Here is a 13,756-nt window from a genome sequence, read left to right as displayed (position 1 = left end):
CTGCAACATGCTAGGACAGGAGGCCTGCAGACCGCCAGGGAGAGGAAAGATAGAACGGGAATGTGCTCAGAGATATCCTTTTGCCACCTGGCAACTAAGGGCAAGAACTTGGCCACCGCATCCATGACAATTCTACCTAATTTTCTTCTCCATAAAACCAAAACCCAACCCCCATCTGATGAATAATTAAACATGCAAAATAAACCATTTAGCACAATGCAAGTGTCACATGGCATGGCTCAGCCTGACAGAAGGGAAAAGATCAGAAAAAGGGACCAACAGGCTGCAGAGATACATCAGCCGAACTGGTAGGAAGCTCATTAAACCTCTGCGAGGGGTAGATCAAAAGGCAGGCAAAGATAAAACCTTATCAAGTCAAGCTCAGCTCCTAATGCCTACACCCAACTGTCTTTTTCTTGGCAGCAGAGCAGAAGTGTCTGGCCACTGCTTACTTTTCAGCTCATTTTTCACTTCCCCAGTCTAGCCTATATCTCCAGGTGGTCTCCCATCCCAGAACTAACCAGGTCCAACCTGGCTTAACGTGTCACAGAGGACACATGCCAAATCACCATGGCATGCTTTCCATAGGCTTAATAGTGTCGTTTTGACTCATGAACAAGCCCAGGTAGCAAGTAGTTTTGTGGGTCCTGACATTTTGGTTCCTCTTGTCAAGCTTTGTCTTGGTCCTTGACCTTCATCTATTTTACCATGAGTTTCTTTTGATTTGCTGGCACAAACTACTGCATCCTCTTAAGGCAGGGGAGTCAACAGAGTTTGCCTTCTGGAGGCTGTGATCTGTTTCTTTTCTCCATTGTTCTTACTTTTTTTTTTTTATGTGAGCTGCCCAGAGCCATTTGGCCCTATGTGACCTCTAAAGCATATTAAATAACATTAAATAAATAAGTAAGTGGGAAGTACTGACTCCATCTGGTAGTAGAAATGGATAATTCACCAGCTTTTCTAGGCAGTAAATTCCCAGACTCAGGGACTGGGACCAAAGTGGGGAATTCTGTCTCCAAGTGTCACTGGCTTGGCTCCTTAGTGTGCCCCCAGTTTTGCAGGTCTGGCAGATCTGGGGCAAAATGGTTGTTCTGTTATCCAATGAGAATGCACACTGGGAGCAAAGAACGTGCTTCTGCCTATAGAGAGTAAGGAAGATGACCTTATTAATTATTTATTTATTAATCAAATTTAGCCACCGCCCATCTCCCCCGAAAGAGGGACTCTGGGCAGTTTACAATAAAATCAAGCGCGAAATATAAACATTAAAATCTCATAAAAGAGTTATTATAAAATACAGTAAATAAATAGAATCCAAGAAAGGTATAAAATCCAGGCTGGTGGGAGGGACTCTAGGGTGTGAGCCACCCCCAAGAATGGTTGCTGACTTTCCCGCCCCAGGCGAGACGGCAGAACCAGGTCTTCAGGGCCTTCCGGAAGGTCAGGAGTGAGGGGGCAAGATATTCCAGAGGGCGGGGGCCACTACAGAGAAGGCCCATTTCCTGGATCCCACCAGATGAAATTCTCTTATGGACGGGGTCCGCAACATGCCCTCTCTGCATGATCGGGTGGGGCAGGCCGATGTAATAGGGATGAGACGGTCCCTCAGGTAACCTGGCCCCATGCCATGTAGGGCTTTAAAGGTGATAACCAACACCTTGAGTTGGACCCAGAAGCAAACTGGCACCCAGTGCAGCTTGCACAGCAACGGTATTATATGTGCCAACCTAGGGGCACCAAAAATAGCCCACACGGCTGCATTCTGGACCAGCTGAAACTTCCGGATACTCTTCAAGGGTAGCCCCATGTAGAGCGCATTGCAGTAGTCCTTGATGGAGTTATGCCAATTCAGTTAAAAAGATGACAAGGGGTGAAACCTATTTTAAGTCCGCAGCAGCCAGATAATGTTTGGAAGTGACACAGATAGAGCCTTCCTTGATTCACTGAATGAGGAGGAGGAGGTTCAGCACAACCAGATTTACAGGACTCTGTTATTGTGGCCTATTTCAATAAAGTAGTTTCAGCTTTCCTGTGGAGTTGATACCTTGGTCTGGTCTGCCTAGTGGAGCTGCACACACCCACACACACACCCAACATTGGATGGCGAGGCTTGTTGTAGACACTCTCGTGTTCTGTGGCTACGATCCGAAACTGTAGTTAGAGGATGCAAGCAATCCACAGGAACTGAGGCAAAGGTAAGTCAGCAGATTCCTGTCAACAGCTGTCACCCTTCAATGAGCATGCACCTCTATTTTCCATAAAATAATTCAGGTCCAAATTGGGAGAAGTTGAAGAAAATCAACGATTTAAATCAAGGCTTCCTTGATGGCCGATTGGAAATCATGATTCAAGCAGCTGGTTTAAATCATTGTTATTTAAGTCCAATCCATCTTTGCCGCTTGTACTGTGAAATAGCACAAAGGCAGCAGGAAAGGCGGAGTGAGAGGGAGGAAATATCTTCTTTCATCCTTTTGCTCGGTGTAGTTCTTGCAACCATAAGGCCTGGCCATCAATTACCTGCATAGGCTTGTCAGCAGATTGCAGAGGGGGGGTGACTACGCTTTTAAGACCGAACCAGAGAGAGACAAGAGGTAGCGTTTGCCAAGGGCAGCTCATCCTCTTCAAGGCATGGCACAGAGATGGGCCAAAAAGTTGGCAACTTTAGGAGAGAGAATCCGGAAACAGAGGGAGGCATCAAGGAGACTTTTGCCTCTCAGAATCATAGCATTCATGGGGGGACAGGGAGTCTCACAAATGTTTTATTTATCTATTCAATATTTCAATATTTGTCAGTCCCTTTGACTTGTTGGGAAAAACTTCAAAGATTAAATTAGTAAATCAAAGCTTCTTGAAAAAGAGGTCCATTCTCTATTTCGGCTCATGTAGAAGGGAGCTGTGGCATTGGTTACTTTGACTGGTGTCTTGTCTTAACTGTTTTTTTTCCCCACCTTAAAAAAAAGGAGCTCTACTGCATAAACAGGGTTAATATAGAGTATAAATCGATTAGGGTACATCACAAATTCCTTGGGTAAGATTTAACTCCAGGCTGCATCTACTTATCTGTCTCAACTCGTGACAGCCAAACTATTTTCCACTTTGTAACCGGGGAACAGGAATTTCTTTCTCCATCCCCCTCTTATGTGACTGTGAAGGGTTTTTTTTAATGCACTTTCTGAGCACTTCCCCAGGAGACGGAGGGGAAGAAATCACATGCAATGAAAAAAAAAGAAAAAGAAAGATGCACATCGATTTGCATATATCCCATTTGCAGAATGGTGTTTTTCTTTCCCTCACTTATTGAACTACTTTGGGAATTAGGCTTGCAGAAGATAACAGCCTTCTGTCTAATGCGGCTGAGAAGTTTTGGATTCACAGGGAGCTGGGACAAGATACTGCTATGGCTAATGCTATGATGAGGGTTATATGACCCATTTGATGATCCCTGCTCCAGAAATTATGACTACAGGTAGCCCTCACTTAATGACCACAATTGACCACAATCCACTTAATGACTGGAATTTTGGTTACTAAGTGAAGTGGTCATAAAGTGAATCCTACCCAATTGCACCACCTTTTCCACGGCAGTTGTAAAATGAATCACTGCGGGTGTTAAGCAAACCACATGGTCGTTAAGCAAATCACAGTTCCCCATTGATTTTGCTTGTCAGAAGCTGGCTGGGAAGGACAAAAATGGCAAACATGTGACCATGGGAAGCTGCAACAGTCATAAATGTGAACTGATTGCCAAACACCCAAACTGTGATCACGTGACTGGGGGGGGCGCATGCGCTGTGACAGTTGTAAGTGTGAGGACTGGTTGCAAGTTGTTTTTTTCCAGCACTGTCATAAGTCCGAACCATCATTAAATGAATGGTTGTTAAGCAAGGACTACCTGTAGATGCTCGCATTTAAGTCTGTGTGTGCATTCTTGCAAGACAGGAAGACCCGTCAGGCTTAGAGACATTCCTGCAAGCCCACCTCCCCACCACTTGACTCCTCTCTCTCTTTCTCAGGTCTACTCCTGTGTCTACAGAGGGGCACCTGTCCTCCCAAAGCTTCAGAAAACTGGAGTCCCTTCAAAAGTTGCTCTTGCTCCACCATTTCATTCCATTTAAATTACACCAAATATCTGTTCTAGCCTATTTATTGGAGGGCAGTTCACTGCTGCACTATTTAAGAGGCAAAAACTGAGGCTCCTTGTTCTCATCAGATGAATGACTCGATCGTAGCTCCAAAATTTGGGAGACCTTCAGTGGAGCCACCCTTGCCCTCCCAACCTTCACCACAGGCAGAGGACCACTCTGTTGTCTTCGGTTCTGCTCCCCCGACGGCAGAGGCACCATCCTGATTGCATCCCCCCCACAAATGGGAGACATTCAGGGTCCAAAGCTCTGCTCAGTGCTATGCTGTCAACTTTTAATTTGCTGTTTGTTTATGCCTTCACATATTTTGTATTAGTTCCAGGTTGCTTTTTAATCAAGGCTGCAGTTCATATACAGGGCAATTTAAAATTGAAGATCGAAAGCTTAATTATAAAGCTTCTTCCATGTATGAGAAATCAGGGCACCCAGAGAGGAGGGACCCACAAATATGATCCATCTCCAATGTCTGGAAAGAAACAGCTCATGAAGGCCTCAGCCAAGAAAATCCTCTGCAAAGGCTGAAGGAGGCAGAGAAGTTTTCATCCCCAGCAATGATTCCTAAGGCTTGTGGGGACCCATCCTTCAGTGGTCAAGGCACAGCTGTCTGATACGCAGGAGAAGAATTAGTAGGCAATTTCCAACCTGGAATTTAGCCTTCCTGCTTAGAGGCAGGCATTGTACAGAGTTGAGGGGGGAAGGAGGCAAAGCCCAACCTTGGCTGATCCACTTCTAAAACCTCACAAGGGTGAGGCACCCACCTGCAGTTTGAAAGGATAGGGATCTGCTCTGCTGAACCCGAGCAACATTTGCCCAGCCAGAAAGCTGAGTTTCAAATTCATCTCTTCTATTAATAGGGCTTTTCTGGCGGTGGCCCCCTGAGAAATTCCCTGCAGATGGCAATTCTCTTTCCTTCCTTCTTTTAAAGGAGATGAAACTTCTTTAAAAGTTTTCATTAGTTTTGAATCAGTGATCCACTATTTTTTTTAATTTAAATATGTTTTTAGTGCTGCTGTGTCCTTTGAATTATTATAATTATAGTCATTGCAGTGTTCTGTGCTTTCGTTTGGTTGACCATGATATGCAGTCACACGCTGATTTATAAATAACTTCAGCTAAAGCTGTTTCTGCAGTCTGACCAAATTCAACCAACCATACAGAAACACACATCAACTCTTGAGTGCAAAACCCTCTACAACCTTAAATTAATCTTTTTTCCTTCTTCCCAGATGCTGATCAGCTTTCTTTCTACCTGCCACATCCCTGAATGTATTGCCCTGATTTTCTGAATTTCGGCTATTAAAATGCAGCACCAGCCCCACCATACGCTGCTGTTCTTTGAAGCTAGAAAGGCAGAACTCACCTACCACCACCAAAGGTCTACTTTGTGCAAATTATGCTCATGGTGCTCAGATTATGCAAATGAAACTTGCCCTTCTGGCTCTCAAAACATTTCTCTCCATTGCCTTGACAGAGTCGAGCAACTTTCTAGGAAGTGCAAAAAGAACCAGCTCTCAATGCCCATGGTTTCCATATGAGCAAAAAGACACTCCAATAACTTCCTCCCTCAGAGGCTGTCTCTTTTCTGTAGGAATGCTTGCAGCAGATTAAGCCTCAAGTTGATTAAATAAAGCAGTGTCTAACAAGTAATCCAGAGATAATTTCGCTCATTTAAACACTGTTTCATCACCACCAAGTAGACTTTTTTTTTCTGTTTAACTGTCTTAATTCTTCCACCACTTTCTGCTTCCCAAATTGGCTCAGATAAAGGAATTGACATTCAGCCATCATTTCCATATAAAGCTCATTTTAGCTTTCTAAAAAAACCCACAGCTCTGGGGAGAAGGGGGAAGGAAAGGAAGTCCACAGAGAATTCATTAGTAGCACCTTTGGAAAAAGGAGAAAAAGTGTGCTTGCATTCTGCCCATAGACTTCTCTGCGGCAACCAGCTGCTGAGAGTGCAAGTAACAATGGAACTGGAATCCATCCAGGAGTGGATCTTCTCCTGGTAGGAACACCCCAATCTGCTCTTGACCTCCTTTCAGATGCCCCAGCAGAAGAGCTATTTTGCCAGGTTTGGGGTGTGTGGGGGGGGGCTGTCCTAATGTAAATTGCAAGCTCTGGAGGGAGTGGAGTTACCATTCAAGACAGAAAGATGTGACTATTGCACATTCAGCAAGATTTTGAGTTCTCTGGACCCTTTCATCAGGCAACAGAGCAGGGAATGGGGAAGATGCCAGCAATTTTTTTTAAAATTAGACCAGATGCTTCAGTAATGAGATGGGCAGTTCAGGGTCACTCCCAAGATGCACATTGAATTTATTAGGTGTTATCAGTTAGATTTCGGCCAGCTTTCAGAGTCAAAGAAAATGGTTGATCTCCCCAGCTTTCAAAACACAAAGTCTGTTGCTTGCCATAGGGGGAGCCCACAGCCTGTGGACTGGCAGATGGCAAAAAATAAAGGAACTGGATAGTTCTTATATCAGAAAAGCCAAAGGGTAGCTTTGGGTTCCAATATGGGGCAGTCTAATTCCCATCCAGCAGAACAAACTTGAAATTCACCGTTCATGTCTCTTCTACCTGACTGTCCCCCTTTCCAAGGCAACATAGAAGGGCTCTACCTTAATCATAGAGTAAGTGCTCTGAACAGAAGGAGCTACAGCCTAGTTCAATTAAAGGAATGTAGGTCATGGAGAACAAGGTCCTAGAGAGGCACGGTCAATCAGAGTAGAAAACAGGGGGCATTTGGAAGGATGGATAAGCTTGTCCATTCCACTGGCTGTTTTTCATTTCTCCCCAAGCAAAGTTGCATGCTATTTCCAAATCGGCCTGCAGGTTTTGTTTTTAAAACTTGCTAAAATGATGCACGCCCCTTCACGCACAGCCATTTCTGAACAAACTTTTCCTTTGTATGTGTATTTATGGGAAGGATCTTTCCCTAATATCTGCCTTACGAATACAATTTTCCAAAAAGTCTACATTTTTATGACAATGGAACAGCACTGCAAAATTGCGGGGAGGGAGGGAGGGAGGGAAGAGAAATAGGAAGGGAGGAATTAGGAAGAAGAAAATGAGAAGGAGGGAGGGAAGGGAAATAGGGAAGGAAGGAGGGAGGGAGGGGGGAGGGAAGGATTAGGAAGAAGAAAACAAGAGGGAGGGGGAAGGAAGGAAGGAAGGAAGGAAGGAAGGAAGGAAGGAAGGAAGGAAGGAAGGAAGGAAGGAGAAAGAGGGAGGGAGGATTAGGAAGAAGAAAATGAGAAGGGGAAGGAGGGAGGGAGGGGAAATAGGGAAGGAAGGAAGGAAGGAAGGAAGGAAGGAAGGAAGGAAGGAAGGAAGGAAGGAAGGAAGGAGTTTGGATATGATTTTGAGAAGCATCACTTTAGATCAATTCATCTTAAGATATGAACCAAATATCATTCCCAACCTTCACTAAGTGAACCCCAATTAGGCATACAATAGCTTAATCTTTTCAGTGATAATGGAAGAAGCCATTGGCCAATGGACCAATTAAGCCCATTCTCTGAGTGTGCAAAATAGTTCAACATACTCGGAGCCATGACTAGAAAATGATGCGATGCAGTTTGACTTTCCCTTTGACAGTACAAAAGACAGCCATTATCCCTGAGCTGTCTATACATTTAACTATTTTTTCATCCTAGCTTATCACCATGAATACTTTTCAAACATTTATTTCATTGTTTAATCCAATTAGGTCTGCCCTATGTTCTTCTAAGAGGGGTTTTACATCTTTAATTGCTGTGTGACAGCTATGTTCTATCCAAAGTTATAACAGATAGGAAGTGATGGGGAAAATTGGGATGGTTAATGCCTCCCTTTATTCTGCCACAGCAGAAACACAGAAGGAAGAAAAACTCAGCAGCAGCTGGAAAACAATTCAGCCTCTCAAATTTAACAGTGCTTATTTTGGGCCAGATTAAGGCCAACGGAAACCTTAAGCACAGCCCAACACTGGTGCCCCTCAACAGAAGCAAAATTCTCACACCATGAGATGGAAACAAATGGGATTTTTGACCACCCCCTCAAACCAAACTTTAAATGTTAGTCACTCTCCATGCTAAAGAAAACATTTTTTAACAGTGCAGATCAAAGCTGAACATGGCAGAGAAGGACAATTACAAAAAAATCAACTAAAGTTGAGTGTGACAGTGAAAGAGTTACACTCAAAAGGAAGTTGCACTTGTTCCCGTTTTACAAGTACGATAACTGAAGTAGCAAGAAAATGGTGAACCACAAACCTCAGAATTAGTCAGAATGCATATTATTGAAAGCAAACAGGCATGGATTTAATATATGTTGGGATAAAAGTCCTTGTAAGCAATAGAGATGTGCCCTAAATGAATGGCTAAATAGAGGGATTATTAAGCTAACATTAACTGATGACTGACACTTTGGTGAATTTTAAATTCAATAATTAACTCTCTCTCTTTCTCTCTCTCTCACACACACAAGTTAGATTTTTATCCTGGGGTGTGTGTGTGTGTGTGTGTCTCCCCAGAGAAACAACTTACCCTAAGTTACCAAACCTAATGGATATCTCCAAGAAATCTTGAGTGCAAACAGAGGAACACAACAACAACCACAACCCCATGGAAGCATAATCCTGATGGGGATTTAGCAAAAATCATCCACCCATTTTTTAATTTATACTTTAGAAATGAAAGAAGTGCCTGCCGCAAGCAAGAACGTCTGGCACAGTTATAATTGCTTCTCTAAGCAGCATGTCTGGATCTCTCTCTTTGAACCAGCCTCATGGCCTCCATGCAAAGGAATTTAGTAGGGATGCAGAAAATTATGGGGAGGAGATCTTGAGATAGTCCCCATCACCACTTCATGTAAATATACATTCTATGGAGAAACAGAACGACTGGGTTAAGATCTGTCTTTTCCTGGTTACAAAGGCATCCCTGTAGGAAGGGACTAAGGCATTTGTTCAAAGCCTCAGAGACAGAATTTATCTGAATATTCAGTTCTCCTAAGACTGTATAGGATTGTGTGTAGTTGTTACATTCTTTGCTTTCATTTTGGGTTGTTTGTTTTCATATTTTTAAATGCTTTTCATTTTTACCAATTGGAACTCAATGAAGTCCTTAACGCTGGATTTGGGCACCAACAGCTCTCCATCCAAGTTGGGGGACGGGGTAGAGAAATCGGAGGGGACAATTCCTCTGAGTTTCTCCAGTGGGGATACAGGTAGTCCTCGCTTAATGACCACAATCGAGACCAGAGTTTCAGCTGCTAAGCGAAGCAGTCATGAAGCAAATCCAACCCCATTTTACAACCTTTCCCCATTAATTTTGCTTGCCAGAAGCCGGCCAGGGAGGTCGAAAACGGCAGTCATATGACCACAGGACGCTGTGATGACCATAAATGTGAACCGGTTGCCAAGCACCCCAATCATGATCACGTGACCACAGGGATGCTGCGATAGTCGTAAATGTGAGAACCGGTCATAAGTCTTTTTTTTCAATACCATTGTAAGTCAGGACCATCACTAAATGAATGATTGTTAACTGAGGACTACCTGTAGTAGTAAAGAACTACTAAAATTGGAGGAGGCATGCTTTCCCTTGACATAAATGACAGCAGAAACCAGGAAAGCTACAAAGCATGGAGAGAAGATTATACAATGAAAGACAAGACCTTTGCAGATACTTCTTGGCTGTCTCGTCACAGAATAAAGGCAAGGACGCCATATTCCACTCATGAAAAGGTATCTTCCCAACACAGTTTGTTCATTATATTCTCCCTTTTATTTTAATCAAGGACTCAGATAACCTTTAGCTACTTGCAAACTTGGATGAAAAGTGGCCAACATTCAGGTGCATCCTGCTACTTCGGCCTGTTGGATTCCAGAAAGGACAAAGGGTTTGCATTTAACAGGCAACGTTAAAAGGAAAAAAAATAATAAAGTTGTGCAAAGCTAGCTAAATGGAGCTGCCCCTTCTGTCTTTTTCCCTTTTCCAACAACCTTTCCATGATGATCAGCATTGTGTGCCATATATCTTCAAGGCAAAGCCACCCTTCAGTACAAAGCAGTTAAAAACAACATGAGCCGATGCATGAACATTCAAATTCATATTAATTGATGCCTGTAACCAAGAATAAACAAGTGGGGGTTGTCTGTTTACTTCCCCATTTGCTTTTAAAATAAATGCACGTTTGAAGCCAGCCCCTAATTAATTGCCACACCATTCATTCGTTATTACTTATTACCAACGCACATCTAACCGAACAAATTCCATACACTTGGGACAATTCTATTAATGAAAAATATACTTTGTCTTGCATTAATTTCTCATTAACTTCATTCAAGAGCAATAGATTTTAGATACTTCATCCAAACCATCCAGGCCATGCCATGCAGGTCCAGAAGTGTGCTTCTCCATAATGAAAGGTGCAACACTGCATTTTTCAAATCTGGGGGACCTGCCAGAAGGACCGCTAATCCTAGTGCTGTTCCAATTATAGCCATTTTGACCCACACCAGTGCTTCTCCAGGGACCCAATTGCTAGGATGAAACCTAGGATTCAAATCATGGTTGCTTACCAATCCTCAGTGAATGGGGGCTGGCAGCTATCTTCATTAACCACACGAACAACAGCAGCAAAGGCACCAAGATCCAGGACATCTTCTATAAATCCTCATGGAGCCCTGCAGCGGTCTGGGCATGACATAACTCTGTGAAGAGAGAGAACCCAAAAAGATGATGAAAATGGCACAAAATTTAAGAGGCCAGCATATGACCCCAAGAGAGTGAGTCAGTCTCTGGTTTCCTCCAGTTCGAGGTAGCTCAGCCTCTAGGCTCAGGTGATCAAGAGCGCCCTCTAGGTTGCAGTTCTCACCTGGATATGGTCAGCTGATCCCCACAGGCCAATAGGCTTCCACCAAACTTTGAAACCCCTTGTAGTCAAGCAAAGATGGAGAGGCTTAGGGGGAAAAAATAAAACGTGTGTGTGCTGTTTCCAGTATAAAGAAGAACAAAATTTCTTTGGACCTTCCCACTTGTATATTCCAAACTGCCACAATTTGATCAGCTCTCCTCTCTGATCAGCACACAGATGGTTCTGCGTAGCCAACCACTTTGGAAACCTGCCCCAGTTCGCCTCTCCCTACAGGACTGACTTTGAATCTTGGCCCGCTGGGGGCAGAGCAGTCCCTCAAGATGTGAATGGAATCATTAGCATCCCCTGGTGAAGACCCAACAAAAAGAAATAGTTGAAAGATCACCTGTTTGTACGTGGCTCATTCTTGCATGCACTGCTTCTGATCCTTGCTGAGCATCAGCCCGCCCGCCTGGAAACGGCCTTTTAAAACCTGAACTGCCCGCATTTGCCAGAGAGCAAAGCTTCAGTCAAGTCCACCCACCTCCTTTCTGAAGAATGAAGGGCAGGAGATGCCCTCATTATCTTTCCCAGTGTATCATCCCTGTCAGGCTAATAAGAACAAGGGTTGCTTCTTATATAATTACTTAAGAGCTATTTTATTCCATTTCTTTACAGCTGCAAAATCTTGGCAAGTGGAGTGAAAGAGAAATGATGGAAATCCAGGGAGGGGGAAAAAAAAAGAACTTATATTCAGAACATGGGCAGCAAATGACGATGACTTATGTCCCAATGGAAGAGAGTATTTGTAGCTCAGGGTTGAACTGTGGAGACCTTGGTGCCCTCTGAGCTTGGTTGTTGGCTTGCAGATGTTTCATTACCCGATTAGGTAACATCATCAGTGCGAGGGAGGGTGGGGTTTGCTCCCTGTTTATATGCAGTGGCTTGCCCTGCCCGTCATTTTCTCCTCCAGCAGCCAACACCCAGATAAGCAGGGATTAACACCAGGCAAAGAATCAAGCAGGAAGCAATACCCGAATCAAGGAACTGCCAAGGAGTTTCCAAGGAGAAAACCAGCCGGGTAATGAAACATCTGCAAGCAAACAACCAAACCCAGAGAGCATCAACAATGAGTTAAGTTTCCATATTCTCCCCCTGTCTCTACCTGACCAGCATTGTTCTGAAATGGATCATCCCTTCTCTACTCCTTTAACTCATATAAACAAATAAAGGCTCATTCAAACATTCTGCGTATGTGAGCGTATTCATGTACAAAATGGGCACCAGATTTATGCAACTTCATTTGCATGTCTGTTACCAACTGAGCCTGCTTTTGCTTCTGTGTATTATTATTATTATTATTATTATTATTATTATTATTATTATTATTAATTATTGGCATCATTGTAGAGATTGGAGTTTTCAAAGGCTGGAAGTTACTAAGGCAGCACATCGAATTTCCAACTTCACACGTAATGGTTTGCACTAACCAAACAGGCTTTTCATCACTGGCGTCGGGAGACAAATGGATCTGGTAAAAAGTGCCTCCAGTTGCAATTCATTTGGAGCTTTAGAAATGGAGGCGAAATTCATGGTGGTCAGGAAATGCTGGATGGGAGACTGAATTAAGCCTGGAGAAGGCCATGATCGATGGCTTGGAGGAGGACAAAGGATTGTCTCTGCCTAGTAAAAACAGAGCTAGCTGACAGATGAAAAACCTGGGCGGTTAACTTTAGCTACAAAAGTTTCCAGCCAGCCTCACAGTCCTGAGGCGACAGTTGATAAATGAGGGCAGAGGAAGGGAGGAAGAAACCCACACTGTTGTGGAAAGTGTCAGTAATTACAACAAAACTGTGAGAGTACTGTTGGGCAACTGAACATGAGCAAGCCCGTTGGCCCAGCAGCTGTGAAAACCAGTGCAATTTGGGGTTGTGTGAACAGAAGCATTGCATTCAGATCACAGACCACAGTTCTGCTGTACAGGTAGAATTCACTTAACCACCATTTGTTTAGTGATGATTCAGACTTACAACAGTGTTGAAAAAAAGACTTACAACTGGTTCTCTCACTTATGACCATCGCAATGTCCCCGCAGTCACGATTTGGGCGCTTGGCAACTGGTTCACATTTATGACGCCGCAGGGTCCTGTGGTCCCGCTATTGCCATTTTCTACCTTCCCGGCCAGTTTCTGGCAAGCAAAATCAATGGGGAACTGTGTGATTCGCTTAACGACCAGATGGTTTGCATAATGCTTGTGGTGATTTGCTTAATGACCGCTGCAAAAAAGTAAAATTGGGTCAAATTTGCTTAATGACTGCTTCGCTTAGCAACCGAAACGCCAGTCCCAATTGTGGTTCTTAAGTGAAGACTACCTGTATTCTTTGCTGGTTAGACTGTACTTTAAGCACTGTGCCCAGCTGGAGTGGGCTCAAAAGAAAAGCTACTAGAGGCTGGAACCCAAGCTCTAAGAAGAACTCTTAAAGGAACTGAGCATATTTGGCTTACAAAAAGGAAGTTTTAAGATAGTATGGCAGTTTACAAACCTGTAGGAGTTTGCCCCCTATGAAACTGAGAGCAGGACAAGGACTCATGGTTTGAAATTCAAAGGAAGGACAGGCAGGATGATAATCAGGAGGATTTTCCTGATTGTAAGAGCTATTAAGTGGCAGAAAACCAGTAGTCCTCGTTTAACAACCACAACAGGGACCAGCAACTTGATCATTAAGCAAAACGGTTGCTAAGTGAAACTGCAACTGTGCTTACGACTTTACTT

At 43.6% G+C, this 13,756-nt stretch overlaps 1 protein-coding gene across 1 annotated transcript in view; it reads right to left on the bottom strand.

Moving 5' to 3' along the window:
- The window catches only part of GRIK4 (glutamate ionotropic receptor kainate type subunit 4), a 202,122-nt gene extending 191,286 nt beyond the window's left edge, over nt 1-10,836 (bottom strand). Inside the window, exon 1 of the mRNA XM_063311199.1 lies at nt 10,708-10,836. Coding sequence (XP_063167269.1) covers nt 10,708-10,789 — 82 coding nt within the window. The 5' untranslated portion in view covers nt 10,790-10,836. The remainder of the gene's footprint in view (nt 1-10,707) is intronic.
- Nucleotides 10,837-13,756: the final 2,920 nt, after the last annotated feature.

This window comes from Candoia aspera, chromosome 9 (genome assembly GCF_035149785.1).
Source record: "Candoia aspera isolate rCanAsp1 chromosome 9, rCanAsp1.hap2, whole genome shotgun sequence".
Classification (NCBI taxonomy): Eukaryota; Metazoa; Chordata; class Lepidosauria; order Squamata; family Boidae; genus Candoia; species Candoia aspera.
This window is presented reverse-complemented; position numbering and strand designations above follow the sequence as displayed.